Below are 14,180 nucleotides of genomic sequence, written 5' to 3'. Positions count from 1 at the left end.
TGAATACCAATGAACAGATGTAGGACATCTGTGACAATAAATGTATCTGTATTGGCTTGTCAAATTTCTAATAATATTGTTCCATAAACATGATTATACTTATACTATAGGTCATTATCTCTCTCTCTAGCTCTCTCTCTCCATCCATCCATCCATCCATCCATCCATCCATCCATCCATCCATCCATCCATCCATCCATCCATCCATCCATCCATCCATCCATCTATCTAGCCATAACCAACAACCAGCAATTACTTAACTTGACCTCGTCCTGCACCCGAAAACTGCAGTATGAAAGGGCACCAAACCAAAATCTTTCAGTGTTTCTCAAACTATCCCAAAGTAAAGCACTGTGAGATCTTGACACTGAGGAAACTCTCCCAAGCTTTCTAAATTTGTGAGCGATGGAGTGAGTCTGAGAGATTGCAGGGCAGACGTTATCGGTGCCTCTCGAAGTGGAAACAACAAACCCATTGTGGACCATGAAACTGTGAAAACACAACATTTTTGCTGTGTTTGTGGTTTGTCTTAGGTCAAACTTAGCGACCGCGTCGTCTCCACCGACCACGGCCTCCTCATCCGCAGCGCCCAGCTGTCCGACCAGGGCCTGTACTACTGCCTGACCACCGAGAACGGCTTCAAGCGCACCGTGGCCAAGATCCGGCTGCGCGTGCTGAGCGAGGCCATGGTGAGCGTGCTGACGGACAAGCAGCAGTCTCCTTGGGCGTGGGCCAGCTCCCTGCATCCCAAAGTCCTGCTGGCAGCCTTCAGCCCCGCGGAAACGCTGGCTGTGCAGCAGTACTGCAAGGAGAGGAAGGAGCTCCAGAGCCTCCAGCAGAGGCAGCAGCAGCAGCAGCAGCAGCAGCAGCAACCACCGCCGCCCGGACCCCTCAGGGGGGATCTGGCCAAACTCAAGCCCCTCCTGGACCGGAGGAAGAGCCGCAATCGGCGGAATCACACCCCCGAGGACTGACGCAGAGAGATGGAGGGCGAACTGGCAAAAAAATAAAATAAAACCTCACACCTTCCTCCTGATTCAGAATCAAGCTGATCCTTGTTTCCTGCCCCCCAAAGTCTCATCTGGACTGCAGAGCTGCACCGTGGACGTACAGTAAACCCAGGAGGTGGGTGTGAGGAGCTTTGTAGGCAGAATCCTTGTTTTTTTAGCATGAAGTACTGTGTTGCACAGATGGCTGTGACACACACACACACACACACACACACACACACACACACACACACACACACACACACACACACACACACGCACACGAGTCATTCATTTGCAGTCACAAAACAAACTGAAGTGGATGCAATTGTTGAACCGTCCTCGGCTGACATTTCTCAGAATAACAGTCTGTGACGCAGCTCTCTGACTTTCTTGTCGGACTGTAAAAACCGAAACGGACACGTTGAGTTTGGTTTCGGGCCGCGCGATAAACATGCGCTAATGTTGGGTATTGCCGTAACGATACGATTCTACAAACACTTATGGTGACGATGTCAATGTATTTTTTGCTTTGTTATTCCATCTACATAACAGTGCTTTTTGTTCTTTTCCCATCCAGTGTGAATCTTAAGTTCCGATCAGCAGAATTTCTCTTTTAATCTCTCATTTTTAATGTATTCCAAACCCTTGTGGAGACCAGGTATAAAATTATTTGGGCTGTCATTAATAATCAATATTGGCACTGTTTATTTGTGATTTCATCGCAATTAATCCCATATTTCTTCTAAATATGCACATGCATAGAAACACAATTTATCGCTGTTAAGTCTTTTGCAATCTGTATATTGCAGATGTCATTATGTTAATTTAGCAGTATAAATGGAGGAACATATATAGTTAACACCCTGATTAGTGTATCATTAGTTGAAATACTCACCAAAGTGTATCTACTCTAGGGCCTCAAAATACATAGTAAATTTCCGTAATATGAACATCGCAAATGACAAGCTGAAATACGATAAATTATCCTTAAATTAACCGTGTTAAATAAGAGAAGTTTCATTGATTGACAGCTTTAATTATTTCCTATAAAGAATTCAAAGTCAACAAATACATCAGTATCATCTACGTAAGTGTTTGCATTTATCATGAATTGCGTCATTATCGCAAAACACAACTTATCGGGGAATAGTAGCATTGCATGCTATGTACAATAGCACAGATGTGTTCCGAATAAAAAAAAAATTTGAAATTGAAGGAGCTTAAGTTACTGAGCAGAATATGAATTCCATGTGAGCTGCTGCAAACCTTTCACATGTTTTTTTTTTTTTTTTCCGTTTGATGTACATAGTGGAAGAGCATGTACCTCAGCTGCATACTTTATCACAACCTGTTTCCAGCACTCCTGCATGCCGGTAGAATTCCATCGTTCATGTAAAAAAAAAAAAGTCTCTGGGTTCGATTTTAGCAGCAAAGCTAGTTGATACGCACATTTTAGCTCCTGGGAATCATATGAGGTGCTGGAACAGGACAATATAATTCAGCATTTTTCACACTTTCTACAACACATGTACATAATTTCAGTTTAAATGTAGTTATTGTCACGTAGTGAAGTAATCTGTGATTTAGACCAGTTGACATATGTGAATAGCATTTTTTTTAAACGTAGCTAATGTAGATAGTTTATGGTTCCTCGTGTACAAAGTATTTTCTCATGCTTTTAATTTAATGTTGCGCCTGTTTTTTTTTGAAAGTGTCATACTGTTTATAATTTCACCACATTTCACCCACTAACTGTGACTGTATCTGCAAATTGCAGAGGTATGCGGTATTATTTTCATTCTGAGAAAAAGACTGTTTATTCCCCCGTATGGTTCTCTGCCCAACATTCAATAAAACTGTGTTACCAGTAACACCAGTGTAAACTTAGCGCTTTGAAATCGATGTATTTCTATTTATTAATGTGATGATAGCCTGAATAAATATGTTCAGATGAATTTCCCGTTTATAGAAAATAATGAGTTTATTATAAGACTTCATTCTTAATCAAGTTATTTATCAAAATGTGGATTTTGTGCTTAATAACCCTGCTAATTGTAATGCTCTAGGATAGATGTCAGAACTATTGGAATAAAAACATTTGAGTTGGCCTGCTAACTCAAATGTTTTTTAAGGAATTTTTTTAAATTAGATTTTAACATGCTGACTATAATATTTAGACACATTTCTTTGAATTTGGGGGAATTCTTCCACGAGAAGCCGGGAACAATGTTAATGTTATATCAGATTTATGGAGTCGTGTTAAATACTCCTTTTTATTGTTTTTGCAAAACCTAAACTAATCTTTTAATGTTTTTGCAGTTATGTACGCAAGCTATGTACATATATTTCACCAGCTTTAGCCATTTTACCTTTTTTGCCATTTTAGCCCATTTGAGCGATTCTAACTTTTGTATTTTTATTTATTTATTCATTCTAGCCAATTTTGACCATTCTGGCCAATTCACTTGGTTTCGTTGTTTTAACCATTTTAGCTTGTTTCCCTTTTTATGTGTAGTTTATTTGCTTTATGCCATTTAAACTATTTTACTTTTGTAAATAATTTTAAGCCAGAAAATAAGATCCACCTAAAAGACATATATTTTTTTTACCCAAATTTAAATGGAGAAAAGTTTTTTCAATATGTGAATGTGGTCATATATTATTTTATTATATTATTGTTATGATAGTATACAGTATGTGCAGTAGAATGAAAGCCACCTGTAGGAGCCTGCTAAGGTGAATTAAAAAACAAACAAACCTAAGAGTAACCTCTAACTGGATAGAAATATTCATAAGTCACTTGAGGTAAAGACGAAAGCACAATGCAGATATTTATTCTCCCCGAGTTGCACATCAAATCAAAGGACGGCGCAGTTTTCAACAATCCAAGTAGAGGACACCCAATGAAAAAGTCACTTTTTCAGCTTTTATTCATTTGGAACACACCAGTTCAGCAGGGTATACAGACATTTGTGCAGTATTGGCTTCATATACATTTCTTTCGCAGGAGCACACTCTTCTGCTGGAGTCGGAGGAATTTTACTCAACAGTCAAGAGAAGTCGCTACCCCCTCTCCTTAGAAATCCCTGATTGAGTTCACGTTACAGTGTTTTGCAATTAAAATAACGCTTGGCAAAGGAATTCTTGAGCATTTACAAAATCACAGTATTCCTCCCTCGGAGTCAAATAGATTATAAATAACACTGGAATAACACCTCCCGCCCAAAGAAAGTGCAAGTCTATATCAAAAAGGTTGGCTTTCCAGTAGCAGCTTAACGGCGTTGTGCTTGTGGCGATGCATTCACACGGACTTCTCTTGGTTGCCCTTGAACCTCACCACGCAATACGAGATGAGACACAGGGCAAAGATGGCCGCGCCCACTCCCATCAGCACTTGCTGTATGGTCTCCAGCATCTGGATGCGGGACACGAGCTCCTTCTTGAACAGGTCGGCTGTTTCGTCGTCCAGCATGGCCGTCTGGTTCCACAGGAGAGACGGTAAGCGTGAGGCTAGGCTAACACTGCAGCAGAAGCTCAAGTACCACGTTTTGATTTGCTTATATGTACTTGTTTTAGAAACCAGTTTGTTTTTGTTTTGTTTCCATTGCTGTTGATCGGTTTGTTTGTCCGTTATTAACTTGACAGTGATAAGTCGGAAGTGATCTCATTTCAGTCGAGATCAGGGTAATATGCCTTCGTCTGGTTTTAAATCTGACACGGGCTACTCGTACAAAAATTCGAATTCCATCACCAGAGACAGTGCAGAGTGAATATAGCCTCTGATGGTTGTATCTGATTTAAATGCAACTGGAGCTAACAGACTTTCAAGATTTCTTTGTTTTCTTACCTCATTCATCCAAACAATTGGGAATATGGTGTAATCTTTGACTTTCTTCAGCACCCTGCAGGAGGAGACTTTGTTACTTGACATTCGGTGCACGATTCTGCCTCAAAACTTTGCTTCTTTGACTTGTTTGACTCTGGGAATTTTGCCTGTGCTCCCTCGTGTGAGGAACAGGGATGGAAAAACACGTAGCGTTGTACAAAATGAAGCGAGGAAACAAAACAACTACTTACGTGATGTTCTTCGACGGCCCATACATCATATTCACTTGAATCCTCTTGGCAAACCTCAGGGTGAAGCCAGTATTCTGAGTGAGAAAACACGAGGGGACGAGGTTACTACCTTTTAAGTATTTCCGCTTGGAAAAAGCAAAAAAACACTTATCCGTTGGATCGTACAGGCTCTACGTCCATGTAGGTGTTATGGTACTCCGGGATGGGGTTGAGGCCCAAGACGGCCTCTCGCAGGGACGGACTGCCATGAAGGTAATGGGGCAGGGATATGTAGATGGTTCTTCCTGTCCAGATGGCGAGCAAAGAATAGCAAGTCAAAATGCCAGGCAGCTGAGCAGAGTGACAAAACAGCAGAACTGTGGGCTGCGACTTCCAGTTGAGTCAGGATCAAAACAAAGCTCTGACTGACCGTCTTGACAGGCGGTGAGGTCCAGCACTCCGGCCAGGGTGCAGTTCTTGGTGGTTTTAGGGTCTCTGCAGAAACAGCGGTTCTCTGGGTTGTCCACAGGAGACGCCATGGTGGAAGGGAGGAGGCCGTAGCGGTAAACTTCGATGCCTTTCAGGTCGTAACTGAAGTCATAGCTGGCCGACACCGACCTGAAGACGAAGCAACTTTAACTTGATTCCATCCTCTTAAGAAGAGGTCTGCAACCCGTCTAAACTCTTATCCCACAGTTCATGAGGATAAATGTGACACTCAAGTCAAGGAGCGTCCTCTAATATGTGTGTCAGGAAAAAGTGGGTAAGGATGGAAAGTGGCGAACAAAACGTTACATTGGAATGACTAAACCATTCAGAGTAACTAAAAATACTAAAACTTTGACACAGAAATCAGCCTGAACCAATACGACAACAAAAGAAAAAATGGTCACTAAATGACTAGAAAGAGCAAATGAGGTAAAAACGGCTAAAAATAAAATGCTAACATGGCTAAAACAGCTCCAAACTTGGATAAAATGTCTCTTAACAATATTAATTGAGTGGAAAACGGGCAAAAATTTAAATTTTTATCATAAAGGTTTCAGACCTATTTTCAATACCTCGTTTCAGATCCAGGGGCCACATAGACCCCGATTTCATACAGTAAAATGACTGTATTACAATCCATAAATTACCAGCTTTGATCTTAAAATACACAAAGAAAAATAAGTAGAATTTCATTGTTAAGCCGTTTCTACCTTTGAAGTGCAAATAAACCAGAAACAATAGATACTAAAGAGCTGAAACCGAAAAATTGCACCTCTCAAGCAAAGACGAACGGTTTGTTGTCTCACAACTGATCAGGGATTTATTATTGTGATATCAACAATTGCATTTTTCACATATTGCACGTTCAATTAATTGTGCACATTCCACCTTGGGATAGGGGAGAGGAATTTCTGTACCTGCAGATGTCTGAGGAGAAGAAATAAAGGGGCTTCGTCTTGTCCACAAAGGGAGGAAAGGAGGAAGCATCTGAGAAAAAGACGATAAAATGAAATGTTTTGATCCAAGGGTTCACAACAGAAAACCTTTTACTCCTGCTGTGTGTCAATGAGACCGCTGTACCTGTGCCGTTGATCATGTCACAGTACGTGTCGTTCCAAAAACTCAACTTCCTGTTGGATTAAAATCAAACACATAAGATTTGCACATTTTTGATTTAACGGCCCCCCCCCCCCAAAAAGAAACATCATGGTCCTCACTTGTCAATGTCTGTACAACCTGATTCGTCTCATTTTGTTTTGAAATTTCACAGTTTGGAAAGAAAACAGGATTCTCACGTCTCAAAATCACACCTTTGAAAGTGATTAGAAGCTTGTTTTTTTTGTTGTTTTTTTTCAATGCTGGACTCACCTCTCTCCCTTCCAGTTGTCAATTTTTCCCACTTTAGCGATGTCGTCTTTCCCGGTGTAGACATTGTAGGGGCCGTCAGTGGTGCTGTTGTACTGGAAGAGACACGTTTGAGGAAGTCAGGGCGCATTTCACTCGCAAATATGGACTGAACCGTCGGGATTGTGCGCAGACTTTCTTACAGCCGGAAAAAGTCCCACAGTGCCTTTCAGCATGGGGTCCATGTAGCCCCACAGCATTTCTTTGACCGTGCGGCGCTGGAACAGGGATGACTTGCTTAATTTCATCATAAGATTGAGGGTGGCGTGAAATTCTGGGGTCACCATTGAATAAGCTCCCTGGGGGAAAATCAAAAACATTCATAACGTCAAGATGCTTTCATTTTCATCGCGTACTTGACATGCAAACACAGCAGCTGTGTGAAAATGCTTTTAATACTAAAGGTTACACAATAACTTCTGATCAAAGGACCCAATAATAAATATGTTCCTTGGTTTGTTGATGATCAATAACTCGAGCTGAGCCCAGATGAGACCAGAGTTGGCAAATGTTATTATGATATCACTAAATATTCAACTTCAAGACAACATGTAGTTCTTCATATTGTTTTATTGTTTTCTTCTATGTAGTTTTTTGGGAAATATTTTTTGTAATTAAGCCATTTTTGACTTTTGCGGTTTTATTTTTATTTAGATTCTTTTTAAACTTTTTTTTACTTTGTTTTAACTACAAAAGAAATTTGTTCAGAATTTCAAACTTTTTTTAAAAATTTAATTATATTTTTTTGTAAATGGAGCTATTTTAGCTTGTTTGACTTTTTCGCTTTGTAAAATTTTCAATCAACTAAGGCCTCATCGGCACCACAACATTTCAAGCAAAAACATTTTAGGAAAATATGACATTTACACTACAGAGTTCTGAAGATGATATCCGTTTACACGAAAATGGCAGAAATGCTGAAAACGATGTAGTTGGTATGCCAGACCACGAGTTGGTGCTATTGAGTTTTTTTGTATTGAAAGCACACACACAAACTCTACAGACGACATAGTTGGATTGTTAATGCGGTGACTGTCGATTCTAAAACTACCAAGACCCAGGAGAATTTGGACAGGGAGTCATGACATTCTTGTTATTGTCCATCTGCTGAGCATGTGCAGAAGAACTATTTACTACGGCCCTGGTGTGCGTGCACAATAGCAGCATTTCAGAAAAGTCGCATTTTCCTCGTGTCCACAGTGACAGAGTCGGAGCATTTTCCAAAAGTTGAATTTTCAGTGGGTCCGAGCACCGTTGTCATTTGAACAGGCCCCTAAAACGCAACTAAATGTTTGTTTTACCTTGATACCATTGTCGAGTAAATGGGACTTTTTGACTTTTTAAACTACCTCTACATTTCTTGTGATTTTAGCTGTTTTAACCGTTCCATCTGTGATTTTAGCTGTTTTAGTTGTTTTAGCTATTTTAACCATTTTTGCAGTTTTAGCCATTTATAGCCTGACATTGATTTGTAAAAAAGAAATTTTTTTCACGTTTGGTTTAAATTGGTCAACAATGCATTTCTGTGTTCTTAGTCATCTTTTGTGGATTTAGTTGCATCAGTTGTTTTACCATTATTGATTTTTTTCTTTTTAGAAATGTCATGAAATTCAACCTTTTATATTTCTTAGTACCGTTTCTCTATTCTGGCATTTATGACATTCATGAAGTACAATTTATAACAGCAGACATTTGATCAAAAATGTTATATTTTGTTGTCATTCCAGATTTTCTTTGGAGAGATTTTTTTATTTTTTTGTTTTTTTTGAGCTCTTTCTTGAAATGTTTTAACCCTTTTCTTGTCATTTGAGTTTGAGCAAATCTTTCTATGTTAATAGCTTACAAACGGCGCATTTCAAAAATATGTGTGAATCTGTAACAGAAACTCAAGCTTGAACCCAAAGAGGATATTGATCAAATAACTGTAATGGTTCCAAATACGAGGTGTTATTTCCTTGTAAACTACAAACGGTCTTTTTATTCACAATGTCAGGTGTCAAACAGTGGCTGTATTCAAAAATCTCTAAATGGCTCTTCACCTTTAATCATGGCTTTCTGAAATGATTTCAGTCGAAACAAATACCCAAGGAGGAAGTAGAACTGCTCTGTGGTCATATTTCCCAAACACAGACGGGGAAAAGTCAAAAAGGTTTACTAAACCGACTGATGGCGGACCAAAGCGGCCCACCCTGGCCTGCACAGTTTGCTTTGGCTTTGCTTGCATCGCTCACAACGGGAACCGAGTAAAATGTTAAGAGTGAAGTCATCGGCCTTGGATGCAGGTACTCACAGCCACTGCCAGGTTGAGGGCGGTGACGTTGTCCTCCTCGGGTCCCACTGACATGGACGGCTCGAAGATGGCGCCCCCGGGCAGATTGAAGGACACGGTCAGATTGGGGTTAAAGACGATGTCCGCTTTGGGGAGATAGCGTGTCCTGAAAACAGCAACGAATCCGAAACCGGCGAAAAATGTCATGGAAAAAGACGGATTTTTCCCGTTTCAAACATTGTACAAATCTGACAGCAGGGAAATCGAAATGTGAGGAAGCGCCTCGCAATAAATTGCTGATTAATATTGCGACATGCGTCAGACACACACTGCGAAAGACTGACTGAACCATGATACTTTCCCTTTCCAGGTACTGTACTTTCATGCTCTTCAAATTCAAAGTGTAAACTCAAAACATGTGAGCCAATAGGAAAAATTCTGATCATTTGACTCCTTAATCTTTAGAAAAACTCAGAGGCACAAAAAGAATACAAACAAATGACTGAAAAAAACGAGAAAGTCGAGAAACTGCGTCTCTTTTGAAACTGAACGCGACACATTTGGGGAGAGAGAAAGAGAGAAAGAGCACTGTCCGTAGACAGAACAAATCTCAAAAAAAGACATTCACATCGTCGATGTAAGTGTTCACGATAGCAATTTGATTTACGATAAAAACAAAAGACTGACTGAACTGCGGCCGAGTGAAGGGTGGTGGAAAAACAAACCAATAAAACACAGCGAAGTTGGAGAAAGAGCGCTGTCAACGCGCAAAGACATTCACATCGTCGACATAAGTCTGTTTTTCCCCAAATATCGTGCCGCCCTCTGGTGGAGCTCTCGAGCCGCTCTCACCTGTACGTGTACGGTCCTTTTTCCAACACCACCGGTGTGGCTCCGTGCTCCACAATCTCTATGGGGTTTTTCACGTCGAAAATCCAGAACTGCCTGTACACCCCTGCCCCCGCGGCCACCCAGTTGTCGTGAGCCGTCGTTCCAGGCTCGATCACGGCTTCCTAAACCCCACAAGACAGAGACACAGTCTATTTTTAACTTGCCTTCAAGACTGCCAGCAGGCCGACAGCTCCACTGATAACATTGAAGAAAATAAAAAAATAAAAAAAATGTCATCTGAAAGGACAATTGGATGTTAATCGGTGAAAATTTCTCAAGCACAGATGTGTTTCGAAAGGCACACTTTCTGCACGGCTCCTTGTTTGCCATTTGAAAGCAGCTTTCCAAAAAAAGCTTTCTCCCCGTTCACCTTGATCCCTGCATATGGCACACGCACACACTCACTCACACACTCACACACACACACATGCTGTTCAAGCATCTCTGTCCCTCCCTGTCCTCTAATCTGGGGTGAAAGGGAGCGTTGTACCTCCTCCACTGTCCCCTGAATGATGCTGTTCCCGAGGGGGATGAGGACGCCTCCCAGGATGGCCACCACCGCCCCGAACACCGCTCCGGCGATCAGCCCGCACCTCCTGTTACAGCAGCCCATGGTAGTGTGCGTTCCCCCTCCTCTCTCAGCCGTCTGTCCGTCTCTCCGCCGGTTCTCCTTCTGTCTCTGTGTTGCCGGTGGAGCGCGTGTGAGAGAGAGTGTGTGTGTGTGTGTGTGTGTGTGATTGTGTGTGTTCTGAGCACTGCCTGTGTTTGCGTCCCAGCAGCAGGAGCGGCAGACTCGGGCGGGTTGAGCTGTCGGAGGAGCTGACGGTGCGGCCCAGGCCAGGTAAAGGTACACACGCCTCTGGCAGGTGCCCAGGCACCTCCCCTACAGGCATTTATATAAGCACATGGCGGGTTGGAGGGTCAGCCGAGAGCCTTCCCTGCAGGTATCATCAACTTCTGACCAGCTGATAACAGCCACAATTACTTGAGGATAAAGGTTGAAAGTGAACCTGATGCACACACACACTGTACGAGTACTTGACTTGATTGAAGAGCATTTTACATAAATCACTCCTCAAGTTTTCGTGACCTTTTTATTATTATTATTACTACATACTGATTAATCAGATATTCAAACTGGTAAACCTCCCAACACAACCTTTTCTTCTCTACCCTCTTGACCACCACTGCCCCTCCAATCCATCACATTCCTTTTTTTGGCCCAAACTCGTTGCCCGTTCCGCCAACAAGCGACTTTGATAAGAAGCCACACCACATCAATGATTCAGTGTATTCTCGTTGCGCATACACAATCACAAAGCCTTATCCTGCAATCTGCAGCCGTGTCTTTTCATTGCTCTTTATCTCTCCCAGATATCCCCTCATGCTTATCATGAGTCTCTGCAACCACAGGCAATCGCCCAACTCAGGCTTAGTTTACGCAACAATGTGTTTTAGAAGCTTGGGAGCCGCTTTTTGGAAGCGGCTGCCCAGGTGGAATCTTTTGAAAACACGCTGACTCTGTCTCCATGGAAACATGGGAATACGCAACATTCAGAAAAATACTGACTCCGTCTCTGTGCAAATGAGGGAAAACGCAACTTTCTGAAAAGGCTCTGACTCTGTCTCCATGGAAACGGGGGGAAACGCAACTTTCTGAAAAGGCTCTGACTCTGTCTCCATGGAAACGGGGGGAAACGCAACTTTCTGAAAAGGCTCTGACTCTGTCTCCATGGAAACGGGGGGAAACGCAACTTTCTGAAAAGGCTCTGACTCTGTCTCCAAAATCTCAATTTCACCTTTAAAAACCTACAAATCTTTACACATAGTTTGTGTTGCAAGAATTAAATCATTGAACTACAATTAGGAACATTATGTCACTGTTTTCAGCTGTTACAATACAATGATAATCTTATAGAGGGCAAGATTTATCTTTATTGATTTAGAAATTGCCCTGATGTGAAAATGCATGCTTTAAACTACGATATAAATGTGTAGTGGAGCTCTAATAATACCTGTAAATCAACAAATATGTGTTGGCATACATGGACATTAACAATAATTTTTCTCAGAGACTTGTATTTTTTCATATATGCAGAAGTCTGATGTGTGAAACAATAAACCACTAGAAGAGAAATCACCTGAATATAATGCATATTTTAGTTTCTAACTTTCTTTTATCTGGCAGCATCAATATTTTAAAGATTTCTTTTTTTAAGAAAATACTTGCATGTAGTTTGACAAAGCAACTGGGTTCAAAGTGTCTCCGGAGCTGCAGGTTTCACATCCCTAACTTCAAATTCTCCATCACAAGCTGCTTTAAATGCATTGTGAGTCGGTCCTGTAGGATTTAGTGGCGCTCCTGCACCTTTAACGACTTAGACACTGTGAAGCTCCATATGCCTACCACTAGAGTGCAGCACTGGCATTCCTTCATTCAGGATGTGCGCGCGCAGTGTGGAGGCCCGGCCTCTACAGTTCATGGCAAAGACGTCTGTATTTTAACAAACAGTCTGAATCTCACCGAGTGTTTATCCCGCCTGTGGAAACACAGAAACACATAAGGTTAGAGTTTAGAGCCGGCCATCCACAACCACGGACAGGTCACCAGTCCATCACAGATTTTTTTTTTATTGCTCTAATAATGCAATGCAAAGACAATACGCTTCTGAAAAAACTAAAATACATTGGAAAAATCAGATGTTTGTGTGATGAAGTAAATAGACGAAAAAAAGGTCATGTGATTGTTTATCTTCATGTGTTTACCCAGGCCAGGGTGGACTACCCTGTCCAGTCCTTTCCACTGCCACAGACATAGACTGTCAACATCGACAGACTCCAGATCCAAGTTAGTTTTTATATATACATGGATGGATGGATGGATGGATGGATGGATGGATGGAGTGATAAAAAAAAAGGAGACACAGAAAAACACATAAGTCTCAAGAGATTATAACTCTTGGACACATATAAGAAATGTATGTGCAGAAAAACCGCCTGAAGCCGAAGCCTTTTTTCTCACATACTGATACTCATGGGAATATTTCAAGGAAATTAATCAATGGTTCCTTGTCTGTGGTTTTAATGTGCTAAATAAATTAATGTCAGCCTTCTAGCCAGTGTGCGTGTGTGTGTGTGTGTGTGTGTGTGTGTGTGTGTGTGTGTGTGTGTGTGTGTGTGTGTGTGTGTGTGTGTGTGTGTGTGTGTGTGTGTGTGTGTGTGTGTGTGTGTGTGTGTGTGTGTGTGTGTGTGTGTGTGTGTGTGGTGTGTGGGTGTGTGTGTGTGTGTTTGCGTGCGTGCGTGTGTGCGTGTGTGTGCATGCCTGTGACAGGTAAATCAGCAGGAACTAGAATTCAGAGGTCACATGATGAGTTTGCAGAAGCTCAGAAAAAAAAACATTTATGTAAGTCACTTTGATCATTCGCTCCACTGTTTCAAAAAGTTTCATGAAGAGACGCAACGCAGACTTCCATGACTTTGAAGAACCAGGCTTGACTTTGGCAGGTTAAATTATTCAAACCACAAACAATGGCCGTGCAACTGAATGCAATGGGACGGGACTGACCCAGGCTGGCTGCTTATTTCCCCGAACCTGAGCAGGTAATGTGATCAGAGGTATAATCCCTCATAGCTCACGTAATTTTATGTAAATATATTCAAACTTCTTATAAGATAACATCCTGCTTTTTCAGTGAATCAACACAGCAGTCTTGTGTTTGAAGTATGACCAGTTATCAACAAGCTCTCAATTATGGAAAACCCAGCTGGATATATTTTGGAAATGAGATTAAGCAATACATTGTTTTAAATAACACTTCCTGAAATGTGTGCATTCCCTCTCTTAGGCCTGGCCATTAGCACTTCCTCTTGTTGTGTGGAATACCAGCTGGTCAAAGTCTACAAGGCCTACATGTTGTTTGATGAAGGCATATGCAGTGGCGTTTCTAGACGTAAATACTTGGTGGGGCAAGAGTTTATTTAGGTCGAGTGACACTATTGAATTCCATAGTAAAGTGTGTGCACAACCTTTAAGCCACAACATTATAACAACCATATAGGAGTTGATCCCGTAAAAAATG

At 41.5% G+C, this 14,180-nt stretch overlaps 2 protein-coding genes across 2 annotated transcripts in view; one reads left to right on the top strand and one right to left on the bottom strand.

Moving 5' to 3' along the window:
* sema3c (sema domain, immunoglobulin domain (Ig), short basic domain, secreted, (semaphorin) 3C) overlaps positions 1-2,887 on the top strand; it is a 51,719-nt gene extending 48,832 nt beyond the window's left edge. Inside the window, exon 18 of the mRNA XM_080492260.1 lies at positions 534-2,887. Within this exon, the coding sequence (XP_080348386.1) occupies positions 534-974 (441 nt within the window). The 3' untranslated portion in view covers positions 975-2,887. The remainder of the gene's footprint in view (positions 1-533) is intronic.
* Positions 2,888-3,811: 924 nt separating this feature from the next.
* cd36 (CD36 molecule (CD36 blood group)) lies at positions 3,812-10,963 on the bottom strand. Its single transcript, XM_080492375.1, has 12 exons — positions 10,592-10,963; positions 10,063-10,223; positions 9,232-9,376; positions 7,085-7,240; positions 6,906-6,997; positions 6,618-6,667; positions 6,455-6,524; positions 5,479-5,666; positions 5,235-5,353; positions 5,070-5,143; positions 4,840-4,894; positions 3,812-4,470 (listed from the first exon to the last, which is right to left on the bottom strand). The coding sequence occupies exons 1-12, from the start codon at positions 10,712-10,714 to the stop codon at positions 4,294-4,296; spliced, it is 1,410 nt and encodes a 469-aa protein (XP_080348501.1). The 5' UTR covers positions 10,715-10,963; the 3' UTR covers positions 3,812-4,293.
* Positions 10,964-14,180: the final 3,217 nt, after the last annotated feature.

This window comes from Lipophrys pholis, assembly GCF_963383615.2.
Source record: "Lipophrys pholis genome assembly, chromosome: 22".
Classification (NCBI taxonomy): domain Eukaryota; kingdom Metazoa; phylum Chordata; class Actinopteri; order Blenniiformes; family Blenniidae; genus Lipophrys; species Lipophrys pholis.
Note: the sequence above shows the minus strand (reverse complement) of the source record. Positions and strands in the feature narration are given on the sequence as shown.